Source organism: Mesoplodon mirus (genome assembly GCF_964341445.2).
Source record: "Mesoplodon mirus genome assembly, chromosome: 5".
Lineage (NCBI taxonomy): Eukaryota > Metazoa > Chordata > Mammalia > Artiodactyla > Ziphiidae > Mesoplodon > Mesoplodon mirus.
In genome coordinates, this window is record NC_138980.1 from 12,090,436 (window position 1) to 12,108,509 (window position 18,074).

General features: G+C 41.5%; 1 protein-coding gene, 1 long non-coding RNA gene and 1 pseudogene across 13 annotated transcripts in view; 2 read left to right on the top strand and 1 right to left on the bottom strand.

Annotated features, from left to right (window-relative positions):
- The window catches only part of TENM2 (teneurin transmembrane protein 2), a 530,300-nt gene that overhangs the window by 489,339 nt on the left and 22,887 nt on the right, over positions 1–18,074 (top strand). For all 11 annotated transcript variants that reach the window (XM_082622423.1, XM_082622416.1, XM_082622422.1 and 8 more), the window contains one exon: positions 17,458–17,754. In XM_082622423.1, the coding sequence (XP_082478549.1) occupies positions 17,458–17,754 (297 nt within the window). The remainder of the gene's footprint in view (positions 1–17,457; positions 17,755–18,074) is intronic.
- LOC309804817 overlaps positions 1–18,074 on the bottom strand; it is a 52,857-nt gene that overhangs the window by 8,360 nt on the left and 26,423 nt on the right. The window lies entirely within an intron of this gene.
- On the top strand, positions 9,522–10,803 carry LOC309804814 (PC-esterase domain-containing protein 1B-like; annotated as a pseudogene). Its single transcript has one exon. The product of its transcript is annotated as a PC-esterase domain-containing protein 1B-like (transcript).

The window sequence follows — 18,074 nt, forward strand, 5'->3', positions numbered from 1 at the left end:
AGTCCTATCCAACTGTTCTCCGTCAGCAGCACACCCTCCCACCCCTGCCCTCAGAGCTCAGGCAGTTGCCTCATCCAAAAATAGACCCTGATAGCAAGCCCCAGCTGCTCAAGGTCGTTATCAGCAGACAGTTGCAGAAACTGAAACTGAGCTAACTGGCGAAGAATTCTCTCTACAAAAGCAAACCTACAAAGTCTAGAAGAGAGATCACTTACTCAAATGCACAGATACCAATGTAAGGAATGAAAGCTCATGAAAAATCAGGGAAATATGATACCACCAAAGGAAACTAAGAGAACTTCAGTAACTGAGCCTATTTAAATGAATACCTATGAACTGTCAGCCAAAGAATTCAAAATAGTCCTCTTAAAGAACTTTAGTGAAATGCAAGAACACAGACAAATGAAATTAGGAAAACAATTCATGAACATGACAAGAAGTTGAACAAAAATAAAAACCATGAAAAAAATTCTAGAGTTGAAAAATACAATAACTAAACTGAAGAATTCAATTAAGAGCTTCAGAAGCAGACTTAATACAGAAGAAAAAAAAGTCAGCAACGTGGAAGACAAGACAGTTGAAATTATCCAGTCAGAGGAGCAAAAAAGAAAAAAAAAAGAAAGAAAAACAATGATGAAAGCCTTTGCACTTATGAGACACAAGCCCCCCACCCCCACACAAAAAAAAGAATATTTGCATTATGAGAACTCCAGAAGAGAAAGAGAAAGGAACAGAAAGTATACTTAAAGCAATAATGACTGAAATCTTCCCAAACCAAAAAAGAGAAATGGATATCCAGATCAATGAGGCCCAAAAGACCCCAAATATGTTGAACCCAAATAGGACTACACTGAGACACATTGCAATTAACATTGTCAAAAGTCAAAGATAAAGAAAGTTGAGAGCAGCAGGACAAAAGACAGACATTACATACAAGGGAATCTCCATGAGACTAACAGCAGGTTTCTCAACAGAAACTTTTCAGGCCACAAGGGAATGGGATGATATATTCAAAATATTGAAAGGGAGGGCTTCCCTGGTGGCACAGTGGTTGAGAGTCCACCTGCTGATGCAGGGGACACGGGTTCATGCCCCAGTCCGGGAAGATCCCACATGCCACAGAGAGGCTGGGCCCGTGAGCCATGGCCACTGAGCCTGCACATCTGGAGCCTGTGCTCCGCAACGGGAGAGGCCACGACAGTGAGAGGCCCGCGTACCACAAAAAAAACAAAACAAAAAAACCTGTAAACCAAGAATTCTATACCCAGCAGAGGTGTCCTTATAAATGAAGGAAGGAAAAGACTCATGAGCAAACAAGAGCAAGGGAGTTCACCACCATTAGACCTGCCTTACCAAAATGGTAAGGGAGTTTTTTGAGTGAAAGTAAAAGGTCACTAATTAGCATCATAAAAACAGAAGAAAGTAGCATAAAACTCATTTTAATGGTAAACATATAGTCAAAATTAGATTATGTAATATGGTAAGAGTAGTGTGAATTCACTTACAACTCTAGTTATAAGTTTAAAAAAATAATAATAACTACTATAATCTGTTAGTAGTTTCATAGTATTAAAAATATGTAAACTGTAACATCAATACCCAAAATGTGAGAAGTAAAAGTGTAAATTTCAAGAGTTATATTAAAGCTAAGTTGTTATCAGCTTAAAATAGAATGTTATCATTTTAAGATACTTTACGTAAGCCTCATGGTAACCACAAAGGGAAAAACCTGTAGTAATTACATGGAAGAACATGATAAAGAAGTCAGAGAACACTGGTACCAAAAGACATCAAAACACACACAAAAAAAAGACAGCAAGGGGAATTCCCTGGTAGTCCAGTGGTTAGGACTCCACACTTCCACTTCAGGGAGCCCAGGTTCGATCCCTGGTCAGGGAACTAAGATCCCACAAGCTGCAGAGCGCAGCCAAAAAAAAAAAAAAAGGGCAACAGGATATGAAAAGGGGAACAATGCATCTACAAGAAAGCCAGAAAATGATGAACAAAATGACAACAGTAAGTCCTTACTTATCAATAATTACTTCAAATGCAAACATTAAATTCTCTAATTAAAATACAGAATGGCTGAATTGATTTAAAAAAAAAAAAGATCCAACAATATGCTGCCTTATATGATACTCACTTTAGCCTTAAAGACATGCATAGACTAAGAGTGAAAGGATGGAAAAGATATTTCAAACAGATAATAATCCCCAGAAAAGCAAGAGTAGCTATACTTATATGAAACAAAAGAGACTTTAAACTAAAAATGGTAAAAAGAAACAGAAAAGTTCATTATATACTGATAAAGAGGTCAATCCATTAAGATATAACAATTATAAATATTTATACACTCAACACTGAAGCATCTAAATATATAAAACAAAAACAGAGCTAAAAGGAGAAATAAATGGCAACACAAAAATAGTTGGGAACTTTAATATCCCACTTGCAACAATGGATAGATCCTTCAGACACAGAATCAATAAGGAAACAGCAGATTTGACCAATGCTATAGACAAAATAGACCTTACAGACATATACAGAACATGCTGTCTGACAACAGCAGAAAACACATTCTTCAAGCACCCATGGAACAATTTCTAAGATAAACTATATGTTGGGCCACCAAACAAGGCTTAGCAGATTAAAGAAGATTGAAATCATAGCAAGTTTCTCCTCTGACCACAGTGGGATGAAACTAGAAATCAGTAACAGGAGGAAAACTAGAAAATTTACAAATACATGGAAATTTTAAAACACTCTCCTGAGCAACCAATGGATCAAAAACAAACTAAAGCGGAAATTTTAAAAGTATTTTGAGACAAATGAAAATGGAAATACAACATACCAAACCTTATGGGATGCAGCAAAAGCAGTTCTAAGAGGGAAGTTCACAGCAACAAACACCTGCACTAAGAGGCAAGAAAGATTCCGAAGAAACAACCTAACTCTATGCCTTAAGGAACTAGAAAAACGGAGAACAAACTGAGCCCAAGGTTACCAGAAGGAAGGAAATAAAAGAGCAGAAATAAATAAAGAGAAAAGAAAACAATAGATGATATAAAACAAACTCACAGTTGGTTCTTTGAAAAGATCAACAAAACTGACAAACCCTTAGGTCCACCAACCAAGGCAAAAAGAGAAGGAACCCAATCAACAAAATTATAAATGAAGGGCTTCCCTGGTGGTGCAGTGGTTAAGAATCCGCCTGACAGTGCAGGGGATACGGGCCCTGGTTCAGGAAGATCCCACATGTTGCAGAGCAACTAAGCCCATGTGCCACAACTACTGAATCCACATGCCACAACTAATGAAGCCCACGTGCCTAGAGTCCATGCTTCGCAACAAGAGAAGCCACCGCAACGAGAAGCCCGCGTACTGCACCAAAGAGTAGCTCCCGCTCACTGCAACTAGAGAAAGCCCTTGCGCAGCAATGGAGACCCAATGCAGCCAAAAATAAAATAAAATAAATTTATTTAAAAAAATTATAAACGAAGAAGGACACATTACAATTTATACTACAGAAATACAAAGGATCATAGGAGGCTCCTCTGAACAACTATACACCAACAAACTGAATAACCTAGAAGAAATGGAAATTTCTTAGAAACATACAAGTTACCAGCACTGCCTCAGGAAGAAATAGAAAATTTGAACAGACCAATTACTAATAAGGAGACAATCAGTAACCAGAAATTGCCCAATGAAGATAAGCTCAGGATCAGATGGCTTCACTGGTGAATTTTCCCAAACATTTTAAGAAGAATTAATACCAATCATTCTCAAACTCTTTCAAAAAAATAAAGAGGAGGGGAACACTCCCCCAAGCTTATTTTACAAGGCCAGCATTATCCCAATACCAAAACCAGAAAAGAAAACTACAGACCAATATCCCTAATGAACATAGATGCAAAAATTCCCAATAAAATAGTACCAAATCAAATTCAGCAGTGCATTAAAAGAATCATTCACCATGACCTAGTGGGATTTACCCCTAGGATGCAAGGATGTTTCAACATATGCAAAATAGTCAGTGTGATACACCACATTAATAGAATGAAAGAAAAAACTCATATGATTATGTCAATATATGCAGAAAAAAAGCATTTGACAGAATTCAACACCTGTCTGTGATAAAAACGCTTTAACAAATTAGGTATAGATAGAACATACCTCAATAAAGGCCATATATAACAAGCCCATAGCTACATCATACTGAACAGTAAAAGGTTGAAAGCTTTTCTCCTAAGATCAGGATTAAGACAAGGGTGCCCACTCTCACCACTCCTATTCAACATAGTATTGAAAGTTCTAGCCAGAGCAGTCAGGCGAGAAAAATAAATAAAGGGTATCAGAATTGGAAAGGAAGAAGTAAAATTATCTCTATTTGCAGATGACATGATTTCATACATAGAAAATCCTAAATACTCTGCCAGAACACTGTTGGATATAATCAACAAATTTGGCAAGAGTGTAGGATACAAAATTAACATACAGAACTCAGTAGTGTTTCTATACACTCACAATGGATTATCTTAAAAAGAAATGAAGAAAATGATGCTATTTGCAATAGCATCAAAAGCAATAAAATACTTAGGACCAAATTTACTAAGGAGGTGAAAGATTTCTACTTTGAAAAATACAAGACACTGATAAAAGAAATCAAAGAAGACACAAATAAATGGAAAGGTGTCCCAATTTCGTTGAATGGAAGAATTAAGATTGTTAAAATGTCAAAACTACCAAAAGCCATCTCTAGATTCAATGCAATCCCTATTATGATTCCAATGGCATTTTTTACAAAAGTAGAAAAAAAATTCTAAAATTTATATGGAGCCACAACAGACCCCAATGACCAAAGAAATCCTAAGAAGGAAGAACAAACACTTCCTGGTTTCAAGCTAAACTGCTAGGCTACAGTCAACAAAACAGTATGGTACTGGCATAAAAGCAGACAGATAGACCAAAGGAATAGAACTGAGAGCCCAGAAGTAAATTCAAGCTTGTATGGTCAACTCTATTTTACAAGGGAGCCAAGAATACTCAATGGAGAAAAGATAATCTCTTCAATCAATGGTGCTGTGAAAATTGGATATTCACATATAAAATAATGAACCTAGACCCGTCTTAGACCTCTCACAGATATTAACTTGAAATTGATTAAAGACTTAAATGTAAGACTTGAAATGATCAAGCTCATAGAGGAAAAAATAGGAAGAAGCTCCTTGATATGGGTCTTGGTAATGATTTTTTTGGATATGACACCTAAAGCACAATCAATAAAATCAAAAATAAACAAGTGAGAATACATCAACTATAAAGCTCTGCACAGCAAAAGAAACAATCAACAAAGGGAAATGATAATTACAAAATGGGAAAAAAATATTTGTGAACCATATATCTGATAAAGGGTTAACATCTAAAATTTATTTTAAAAACCTCATACAGGGCTTCCCTGGTGGCGCAGTGGTTGAGAGTCCGCCTGCCGATGCAGGGGACACGAGTTCGTGCCCTGGTCCGGGAAGATCCCACATGCCGTGGAGCAGCTGGGCCCGTGAGCCATGGCCGCTGAGCCTGCACGTCCGGAGCCTGTGCTCCACAACAGGAGAGGCCACAACAGTGAGAGGCCCACGTACAGCAAAAAAAAAAAAAAAAAAAAAAAACCTCATACAATCCAATGGCAAAAAAAAAATAAATAAAAATTGGATTGGGCAAAGGACCTGAATAGAAATTTTTCCAAAGAAGATATACAGATGGCCAACAGGTACATGAAAAGATGCTCAACATCACTAATCACTAGGGAAATGCAAATCAAAAACACAATGAGATATCACCTCACCACCACTCCCACCCCCCCATTAGAATGACCATCCTAAAAAGACAAGAGTTAACAAATGTGGTGAGGATGTGGAGAAAAGGGAACTCTGTGCACTATTCGTGGGGTTGTAAATTGGTGCAGCCACTATGGAAAACAGTATGAAGTGTCCTCAAAAAATTAAAAATATAATAGAACTACTATATGATCCAGCAATTCTACTTTTGGGAATATGTCTGAAGGAAAAACACAATGGATATCTGTTTCCCCATGTTCATAGCAGCTATTTATAATAGCTAAAATATGGAAATATCCTAAGTGTCCATTGACAGTGAATGGATAAAGAAGTTGTGGTATACAATGTGGTATACAATGGAATGTTATTCAGTCATTAAAAGAGGAAATTCTGCCATATGCAACAACATGGATGAACCTTGAGGGCATTGTGCTAAGTGAAATAAGTCAGACAGAGAAAGACCAATACTGTATGATCTCACTTACAGGTGTAATCTATAAAACAAACAAACAAACAAAAATCCCAAAACTTATAGTAAAAGAGATCAGATGTGTGGTTACCAGAGGCAGAGGTGGGGGAGGTAGAACTGGAGGAAGGTGATCAAAATGCACAAACTTCCAGTTATAAGATAAATAAGTGCTAGGTATGTACTGTACAACATGATGACCATGGTTAACCCTGCCATATGATATGTGTGGAAGTTGTTACAGAAAAGTATTACATAATGACAAAGGGGTAAATCTAACAAGAGGATATAATATTTGTTAAGTATTTACGCACCCAACATAGGAGCACCTAAATATATAAAGCATATATTAACACATCTCAAAGGAGAAATAGACAGGGATACAACAATAGTAGGAGACTTAATACCCCACTTACATCAATGGATACATTATCCAGACAGAAAATCAATAAGGAAACATTAGCCTTAAATGACATATAAGACCAGATAAATTTAACAGATATAAATAGAATGTTCCACCCAAAAACAACAGAATACACATCTCCTCAAGGGCACTTGGAACTTTCCCCAGGATAGATCATATATGAGGCCACAATACAATTCTTAAAGAATGTACAAGGTTGAAATCATATCAAGCATCTTTTCTGACCACAATGGTTTGAAACTAGAAATAGAACTCAGAAGAAGAAAACTAGAACATTCACAAGTATATGGAGATTAAGCAACATGCCATAGATCAATGAGTGAAACAAATCAAAAGAGAAGTAAAAAAAATACCTTGAGACAAATGAAAATGGCAATACAATATACTAACACTTAAGGGATGCAGAAAAAGCAGTTCTAAGAGGGACGTTCATAGTGATAAATGTCTACCTGAAGAAACAAGAAAAATCATAAATACACAACCTAACTTTATACCTCAAATGAAGCCCAAAGTTAGTAGCAGGAAGGAATAATACAGATCAGAGCAAAAAAATGAACGAAACAGAGATTAAACAATAGCAAAAATTCAATGAAACCAAGAGCTAGTTCTTTGAAAAGATAAACAAGATTGACAAACCTTTAGCTAGACTTAAGAAAAAAGAGAGGACTCAGATAAATAAAATCTGAAATGGAGAAGAAATTACAATCGATATCACAGAAATAAAATGATCATACTAGATTACTATGAACAATTATACACCAACAAATGGACAACATGGAAGAACTGGATAAATTTCTAGAAACATACAAAGACTGAATCAAGAAGAAAGAGACCATCTGAACAGACCAATTACTAGGAAGGAGATTGAATCAGTAGTCAAAAACCTCCCACGAAACACAAGTCCAGGATCACATGGCTTCACTTGTGAATTCTATTTAACATTCAAAGAAGAATTGATACCAGTCCTTCTAAAAAGAATGTTTCCAAACTCATTTAACAAGGCCAGCATTGCCCTGAAACCAAAACCAGACAAGGACACTGCAAGAAATAAAATTACAGGCCAATATCCCTGATGGACATAGATGAAAAAATCCTCAACATAAGATTAGCAAACTGAATTCAACAATACATTTAAAGAATCATACATATGATCAAGTGAAATTTATTCCAAGGATGAAAGGATGGTTCAACATCGATAAATCAATGTGATACACATTTACAAAATAAAGGATAAAAATCATATGACCATCTCAATAGATGTGAAAAGCAATTACCAAAATTCAACATCCATTTAGATAAAAACCTTCATCAAAGTGAGTGTAGAGGGAACGTACCTCAACATAATAAAGGCCATATATAATAAGCTCATACCTAACATCACAGTCAATGGTGAAAGGCTGAAAGCTCTTCTTTTAAGATCAGGAACAAGACAAGTACACCCACCCTTGCTACTTATATTCAACACAACATTGGAAGTCCTAGCCACAGCAATGAAGCAAGAAAAATAAGTAAAAGGCATCCAAATGGGAAAGGAAGAAGTAAAACTGTCACTATTTGTAGAACCCATGAAATTATATGTAAAACACCATAAAGACTTTACCAAAACAAAACAAAACAAAAAAAGAATTTAAAAATTCAGTAAAGTTGCAGGGTACAAAATTAATATACAGCAATCTGTTGCATTTCTATACACTAATAACAAATTATCAGAAAGAGAAATTAAGAACACAATCCCATTTACAATTGCATCAAAACAAACAAAATACCTTGGAATAAATTTAGCCAAGGAGGCAAAACACCTGTACACTGAAAACTGTAAGACGTTGATGAAACAAACTGAAGGCGACACAAATAAATGGCAAGGTGTTCTGTGCTCATGAAGTGGGAGAATTAATATTGATAAAATGTCCATACTACCAAAAGCAATTTACAAATTCAATGCAATCCCTAACAAAATTCCAATGGCGTTTTTCACAGAAGTAGAACAGACGTTCCTAAAATTTGTATGGAATCACAGATACCCAAATGGCCAAAGCAATCTTTAAAAAGAAAAACAGACCAGAAAATTTGGGGCAAATCGGAGTGTATGGGCACCAAGAGCATGGATGAATTCACCTAAGGAAAGAATGTTGGAGAAAAGAAAGAAAGAGTCAATGAGTGGGCCTTGAGAAAGACTGACGTTTGGGGATGGCCAGAGAAAGAGAAACTCACACAGGATACCGGGGGAGGTGAGACAGGAGACCAGGGTGTCAGACTCTCCGGCAGAGTCATGGAAGGGAATCACCATTGGTGCCCCAGCCCCAAGGAGCTAGGGATGCTACAGATGTGATAACGACCAAGAAGTAGTCACTGAAAGGAGCAGCAAGGAAATCGCTGGGGATTTACTGACAAACGTTTCTTCACTTTGGTGGAGTTGGAAGCCAAAATCAAGTAAAAGGAGGAATGAATGGGAGGTGAGGACCCAGACACAGCCAGTTCAAACAACTTTGCAAAAAGTGGCCTTGAAGGGGAAGCAAAAGATAGGACTGTCCTGGAGGTGGAGTCAAAGACGGTTCCTTTCCTTTTTAAAGCAAGAAACTAGAATGTGTTTAAGGTTTAAAGAAAGGAGCCAGCCCCAGGAGATTGAAGGAAACATAGAATGCCTAATTCTCCCCTCTCTGGGGCACCTCCTGGAGCAAAGTGCCTGAGGATGTAGCAGGACCAGCCACCTGAGCTGAGGGATCACCCTTACACCTGAGGAGCCATCCGCAGACCCACTGAGTGAAAGGAAGGAGCTAGGCGGCGCGTCCCAAGTGTCATGGGCCACGGACTCGCCTCCGAAGTGCAGCAGCTTCTCCACAACAAGTCCATGGTCGTCCTGGCAGACTCGGTCCAGAGGGCCGTGTACAAGGACCTAGTGCTCCTGCTGCAGAAGGACTACCTGCTCACACTCAGCCAGTTCAAGGCCAAGGGAGAGTACGGCTTCGAGCAGGATGAGCTGGTGCAGGGGGGCAAGCAGGGCCGCATGCCTAATGGCACCCACTACCGCGAGGTGCGCCAGTTCGGCTCTGGCCAGCACCTGGTGCACTTCTACTTCCTGACGCACGTGTGCTCCTGACGTGCGACTACCTCGAAGCCATCCTAGAGGAGCTGCATTCGAGTGAGCACAACCCGAACCTGGTCATCATGAGCTCCTGCCTCTGGGACCTCACCAGGTACGGGGAGGACTCCTGGCCGAACTACCTGCAGAACCTGGAGAGCCTATTTGGGCGCCTGTGCCAGGTGCTGCCCCAGTCGTGCCTCCTGGTTTGGAACACGGCCATGCCCGTGGGCGACAACATCACCAGTGGCTTCCTCCCGCTGGAGCTCCGACCCGCAGCCTCCACCCTGAAAACCAACAGGATTGAAGCCAACTTCTACAGCTCTGACGAGGCCCAAAAGCACGGCTCCGACGGAGTGCACTGGAATGAGCGTGTGCACCAACAATTCTCCCCGCTTCTGCTGGCCCACGTGGTCGACGCCTGGGGGGTGGAGCTGCCCCAGCACAACCCAGTGGGCAAGTTCATCAAGGATGGCCCTGCCAGGGGAGGACCTGGCAAGAGACTTGAGAGGCAGCCCCCTCTCAAGGGGGGGCTGCAAAGATCAACCGGCCTTCCCTCCTCTGCCCCGACCCCTGCCTCCGCCTGGTTGCTGCCCCCTGCCCCCCACACCATCTCCCCACCCACCCCAGTTCCCACTCCTGCCCCCACAACCCTGTCCCATCCCCTTTCACGAGGTGACACCCCCATTCCTAGTCTGTCCCCAAGATGCCCATTTTTCTTCAGACCATCCTTTCCAATCGAATCAATTCTCCTTAAACCATTTCCATTCAGATATTCCCCCAAACTACCCAGACAGAATTTGCCTTCGAAGTTGACTTTATGTTTAGTCCCCAGCCACCTAGGCCTCCCTTCCCCCAACCCTGTTATCAGCAGCAGGCCCCTGTGGTCCATAGGGGTTTTCCCTGGCATCATTCCTGTGGCCCCTATGTGCCCTGGAGAGGGCGGCCCAGAACTTCCAAGAGAAGGGCCCCAGCCTATGGAGAGCCAAGGCCTCAATAGACTGACTTGGGACTTCCTCCTCATGCACACAGACTAGACAGATCGTCTGACTCTCCCCAAACAGACTGACCTTGTTAAGTGAAGCCTTTGGTCCATTGCTGTTATCAGTAATGGCAGGGGAGAGCAGTCTGACCCATTCTGTTGGCTGTGGCCTCTCGCTGCACTCTGGGGGGGTGGGGGGTGACCAGCATCATTCCTGCCTCCCCACTCCCTATTCTCTTTGTCTTTTTGTAAATATAGAATTGAAATTAAAAATTTGTTTCATTGGGGCTTCCCTGGTGGCACAGTGGTTAAGAATCCACCTGCCAATTCAGGGGACGTGGGTTCAAGCCCTGGTCCGGGAAGATCCCACATGCCATGGAGCAACTAAACCCGTGCGCCACAACTACTGAAGCCCACATGCCTAGAGCTCGTGCTCTGCAACAAGAGAAGCCACTGCAATGAGAAGCCCGCACACCACAACGAAGAGTAGCCCCCGCTCACCGCAACTAGAGAAAGCCCACAAGCAGCAACAAAGACCCAACACACCAAAAATAAATAAATAAATAAAATTTTTTTATTTGTTTCATTAAAAAAAAAGAACAACAACAAAGCTGAAGGCATCATGATCCCTGATTTCAAACTCTATTGCAAAGCTATAGTAATCAAAACAATATGGTACTGGAATAAAAATAGACACAAAGACCAATGGAACAGAATTGAGAGCCCAGAAATAAACCCACACATGTATGGTCAATTAATTTACAGCAAAGGAGCCAAGAATATAAAATGGAGAAAGGACACTCTCTTCAACAAGTGGTGCTGGGAAAACCTGACAGCCCCATACAAAAGAATGGAACTGTACCACTATCTTATACCATGCACAAAAATTAACTCAAATGGATTAAAAACTTGAACATAAGACCTGGAACCATAAAACTCCAAGAAAAAGCGTAGGTTCCTTGACATTAGTCTCGACGATGATTTTTTGGATTCGACATAAAAGCAAAGGCAATAAAAGCAAAAACCAATAAGTGGGACTATTAAAAAGCTTACACAAGCAAAGGAAGCCATCCACAAAATGAAAAGGCAGCCTTTTCATTATAATGTTTTTTAATATTTACAAATCATATATCTGATAAAGGGTTAATATCTAAAATATAAAAAGAACTCGTACAACTCAATAGCAAAAAAAAAATTTTTTTAACCAATTCAACTAAGGGACTTCCCTGGTGATGCAGTGATTAAGAATCTGCCTGCCAATGCAGGGGACATGGGTTCAATCCCTGGTCTGGGAAGATCCCACATGCTGCAGAGCAACTAAGCCCATGGGGCATAACTACTGAGCCTGCACTCTAGAACCCGTGAGCCACAACTACTGAAGTTCATGCACTCTAGAGCCCATGCACTGCAACTACTGAGCCCATGCACTGCAACTACTTAAGCCCATGCTCTCTGGGGCCCATGTGCCGCAACTACTGAGCCCGCATGCTGCAACTGCTGAAGCCCATGCGCCTAGGTGTTGCTCATCCTTGCTCCGCAACAAGAGAAGCCACTGCAATGAGAAGCCCGCACACCACAACGAAGAGTAGCCCCTGCTTGCCACAACTAGAGAAAGCCCACATGCAGCAGAAAAGACCTGACACAGGCAAAAAAGAAAAAACCCAATTCAACTAAGGGACTTCCCTGGTGGTACAATGGTAAAGAATCCACTTTCGGGCTTCCCTGGTGGCGCAGTGGTTGAGAGTCCGCCTGCCGATGCAGGGGACACGGGTTTGTGCCCTGGTCCGGGAGGATCCCACATGCCGCGGAGCGGCTGGGCCCGTGAGCCATGGCCTCTGAGCCTGCGTGTCCGGAGCCTGTGCTCCACAACGGGAGAGGCCACAACAGTGAGAGGCCCACGTACCGCAAAAAAAAAAAAAAAAAAAAAAAAAGAATCCACTTTCCAATGCAGAGGATGTGGGTTCAAACCCTGGTCGGGGAACTAAGATCCCACTTGCCGCGGGGCAACTAAGCCCACACACCTCGACTAGAGAGCCCACATGCCACAAACTACAGAGCCCACACCCTCTGGAGCCTGCACACCACAACTACAGAGCCCATATGCTCTGGAGCCTGTGCGCCACAACTATAGAGAGAAAACCCGCACGCCACAGCTAGAGAGAAGCCTACACGACACAACGAAGAGCTCATGCAATGCAATGAAAGATCCCACGTGCCACAACTAAGACCCAACACAGGCAAAAATAAATAAATAAATAATAAAAATAAATAGATATACTAAAAAAAAAGCAATTCAACTAAAAAATAGAACCTGTATAGACATTTTTCCAAAGAAGACATACAGATAGCCAACAGATCCATGAAAAGGTGCTCAACATTACTGATCCCTAGGGATGTGCAAATCAAACCATAATGAGATATGTCACACCTGTTAGAATGGCTATTATCAAAAAGACAAATAACAAGTGTTGGGAAGGATGTGGAGAAAAGGGAATCCTTGTGCACCATTGGTGGGAATGTAAATTGGTGCAGCCACTATGGAGAGCAGTATGGGATATCCTCAAAAAATTAAAAAATAGAACTACCATATGAGCCAGCAATTCCATTTCTGGACATACATATGAAGAAAATGAAAACACTAACTCAAAAAGATATGCACCCCAGTGTTCACTGCAGCATTATTTACAATAGCCAAGACATGAAAGCAATGTAAGTGTCCATCAATGGATGAATGGGTAAAGAAGATGTGATATATATATATATATATATGTAATATACATACACACACACACACAAATGGAATATTATTCTGCCAAAAAAAAGAATGAAATATTGCCATTTGTGATATGGATGAACCTTGAGGGCATTATACTAAGTGAAATAAGTTAGAGAAAGACAAATGCCATATGATCTCACTTACATGTGGAATCTTTAAAAAGAAGAAAAAAAAAAGATCATAGGTACTGAGAACAGATTGGTGGTTGACAGAGGTGAGGAGTGGGGGTGGGTACAATGGAAAAAGAGAGTCAAAAGGCACAAGTTTCCAGTTACAAAATAAATGAGTAATGGGGTTGTAATGTACAGCATGGCCCTTATAGTTAATACTGTATTGTGTATCTGAAAGTTGCTAAGAGAGTAGATCTTAAAAGTTCTCACAAGAAAAAAATTTCACAGCTACGTACAGTGACTAATGTTAACTAGTCTTATTATGGTGATCATTTCACAATAGATACAATATTGAATCACTATGTTGTACACCTGAAACTAATATAATATTGCATGTCAATTTTATCTTAACTTTCAAAATAAACATAAAAATCATTGATTAAAAAAGTTGTGAAGGGGCCTCCCTGGTGGCGCAGTGGTTGAGAGTCCGCCTGCCGATGCAGGGGATACGGGTTCGTGCCCCGGTCTGGGAGGATCCCATATGCCGCGGAGCGGCTGGGCCCGTGAGCCATGGCCGCTGGGCCTGCGCGTCCGGAGCCTGTGCTCCGCAACGGGAGAGGCCACAACAGTGAGAGGCCCGCATACCGCAAAAAGAAAAAAAAAAAAAAGAGTTGTGAGGGGCTTCCCTGGTGGTGCAGTGGTTGAGAGTCCACCTGCCAATGCAGGCGACACGGGTTCGTGCCCCGGTTCAGGAGGATCCCACATGCCGCGGAGCGGCTGGGCCTGTGAGCCACGGCCGCTGAGCCTGTGCATCCGGAGCCTGTGCTCCGCAACGGGAGAGGCCACAACAGTGAGAGGCCCGCGTACCGCAAAAAAAAAAAAAAAAAAAAAAAAAAAAAAAAAAAAGTTGAGGACGGTAAATCTTGTGTTTTTTCCTTTTTTTTTTTTCTTTCATATCTATATGAGATGATGAATGTTAACCAAACTTAATGTGGTAATCATTTCATCATACATGTAAGTCAAATTATTATGCTGTACACCTTAAACTTATGCAATGATGTATGTCAATTATTTCATTAAAATCGGGGGAGGAAGTTAGCTCAAATCAGCGCTATAACAAAATCCCATTCCCAGGGACATGATGAATTTGGAAATAAAATCCCACCTTAAATGATCAATGGCTAATGATTAGCACCTATTACTTTTTTATGGTTGGTACACCTGGGCCAAGAGACAAAAGGCCTCGATAGCTTTAAGTAATAGTGACAAACCTAAATGGTAGCAGTCTGAGGTTGGGGACCCATCTTCTGTGCTTGCCCGCTATGCTGTTTTTTCTGCATTCTTAGCACCTTCACATACTAAGATAGTTGTTATAATGATAATCATGCTTGTATATTTGATTTACATGTTAGCATCTCCGATGAATACATGTTATAGCACTATAAATACATACACATACGTACATACACCCACGATTGTATTACGGATATATGATTTGTCTGTTGGTCTCCCCCAGGTAACTGAAGATAAGGCCTTATATCACACTAAGTGTATTTTAACCAATAGTATGCTTCGGAATCACCCAGCTCCTATTCCCTGGGGGGCTGATTCAGCAGCTGTGGAGTCAGCCCTGCAGCCATGCTTTAGAGAGTATCCCGGGTAGTTTAGAATTTCACGTCTGATGGAGAGCCACTCGTCAGAGGGGGTGATACAGCCTAGAGGTGAAGACAGTGAGCTCAGGATTGGGACCCTGGCTCCACCACTTACTATTTGTGTAAGCTTGAGCAGGGCACTTAAACCTGTCTGTGCCTTGCATGTAAAATGGGGATAATAGTGCTTGCCTGGGAGTGTTGTGAGGATTAAACAAGATAAAACCTGGGCAGTGCTGAGAACACACTGAGCCCATCGTAAGTTCTTGGGACGTGTTGCTTTGTTGGTGTTGCTCATCCTTGCATTCCAGAGCAGGCACCATGCCTGACAGGAGCAGAGATTTAACGTTCAATAAATAATAAATGCACTGGGGGATGTATGCTATCAGCAAAGAGAAGCAAAAGGGAAAAGAATAAGCAAAGGGATAGAAGAATAGAAGGATGGCCAAGGAGGTGGGATATGCATAGGCATGGTGGGGGAAATCCTGAAAATCCTTCCTCATTGTTGTCACAGTATTCATTCTGCCTAATAAAATGTTAACGAGGTCTTGAACTGAAACTCTAAAACACATAGGATTAAGAATCTTGGTGGCCTTCTGCTGTTTTCCCAAATGAAGCAACCCAGTATGTCCAAACTTGTGTTTCCAGAGGAAGTGATCTTTCTGACGCCAGCCTGTGGTCTGCTCTGGAACTTTAGACCATATCTTCAACATCTTCAGTGATTCTGACAGCATTAACTTTTGGGCCTGTTGAAAATATCCTACCACACTCACTCTGCTTTCTTGACGATTCTTCCCAATTAGCGCAGGTTTGATGATATGACTCTTCCACTTGAACCTGGATTTCGTTATAATCCCAAGAACTCACCACCTTTATTCTCTTTCCACGCCTTAGCTTTTTTTTTTTTTTCCTAAACGTTTATCTCACATGTTCTGTCCCCTTTTTTCTGGGATGACTCCATGAAAACAGCAATGGTTTGGGGAATCAGGTGGTCCTGGGTTCAAATCCTGCCTCTGCCTCTGAGGGTAATTGCCCATATATAAAATAATTTCTACCTATGTTGTGAGAATTAAACTGGGATCAGATATGTAAAGTACCTAGCACAGTACCTGTCAAAGCATCAAGGGTTTATCAGTTTAGATTAGTTTCAACTGCTGGTAACATAAATGAGAAATAACAGTATCTTATACAAGATACAGGCTTATTATTTTTTATGATCTAAAAGGAGTCTAGCGGGAAGCAATTCATGGCTGGTACAGATGACCTAGGTCATCTTGAAGACACCTATGTTGACAGGGATCTAGACTTTTTCTCTGGATGAACCATTATCTTTGAGGTTTAACATCCTCAATGTCACCCCATATTCACAAAGTGAATACTGGAGCACCGGTGGTCACATCCACATTCCACCTAAGAAAAGAAGGAAAGTGGGAAGAACAAAAGGGTGCCTACTTCTTAGCTAAGTCTGCTTCCTTTAAGGTTCCCAGAAGACCCAGCCAACAACTACTACTTAAATCACTTTAGCCACCCCAGTCTCCAAAGGAAGCTGTGAAATGTAGTTCTTTACCTGGGTACAATGCTGCTTCCCAATATAACAGGTGCCTGTCGTGTTAGAATTATCCCTTGTCTCCTCCAAAGCCGCAGGGTGGAACCCTCTAGGGTCCCTTACAGTCTCTTCATCATTTGACACAAATATATACAAATATATACAAATCCTCTTGCTTCCCAGGGTGGCCAGGCAGGACAGTTAGAACCTCAGGGCCCAGGGCTATTGTGTATGGCTATGTAATTTGTGCACTGCCCAGTTTTTCCCGTTCACACTCTCTACAACACGATGGCACCCCTGTAACTGTGCAGTGCCCAGCCTACCTAACTGCTCATGGCAGCCATGCCCAGATCAGTCATCTCTGGCCATTAGCAGCCTTGCTATATTCTAGTGCACCCTACAGAAATGACCACTTCCTATGTGTACTATGACGTGAAGGAGTTTAGAAAGCACTCCTCTAAATAACTTCAAGGGTATTTCTTCTTCCAGCACACACACAGGCCCTGGCCACGCCAGCTGTGTCCTCCATAGAAGCCTGAGCTAACATGCCCCGGTGATGTCTTTCAGAGCAGGCCCGTTGTGTTTTCCTAGGTCCATGGAAGAAATCTCTTGTCCATTGACTATGACCGGAATATTCGGACAGAGAAGATCTACGATGATCACCGGAAGTTCACCCTGAGGATCATTTATGACCAGGTGGGCCGTCCCTTCCTCTGGCTCCCCAGCAGTGGGCTGGCAGCTGTCAACGTCTCCTATTTCTTCAATGGGCGCTTGGCTGGCCTTCAGCGCGGGGCCATGAGCGAGAGGACAGACATCGACAAGCAAGGCCGGATTGTGTCCCGCATGTTTGCCGACGGGAAAGTGTGGAGCTATTCCTACCTTGACAAGGTGGGTGGATGTGCTGCCCTCGCTCGTCTGGGGCTAGCTCTCTCTCTCATTCATGCTTCTCTGTTTAAGCTGACCTGATAGGCTTTGCCATAAGACATTGTAACATTTTCACTTTGACTCTACCAGGGCTCCCCACGCACTCTCACCCTCTGGGAGGGAGGAAATCTGAAGGAAAATGTTATTCGTAGCCCAGCACTATTACCATTAAAAGCAAAAAAAAAAAAAAAAAAAAAAGTTCTAGACACTCAGTAATGGCAAAAAGGGTGGATTGTCTGATTTTTACCCCAAAATAACAGTGCTGTTGAAACGGACAGAATCAT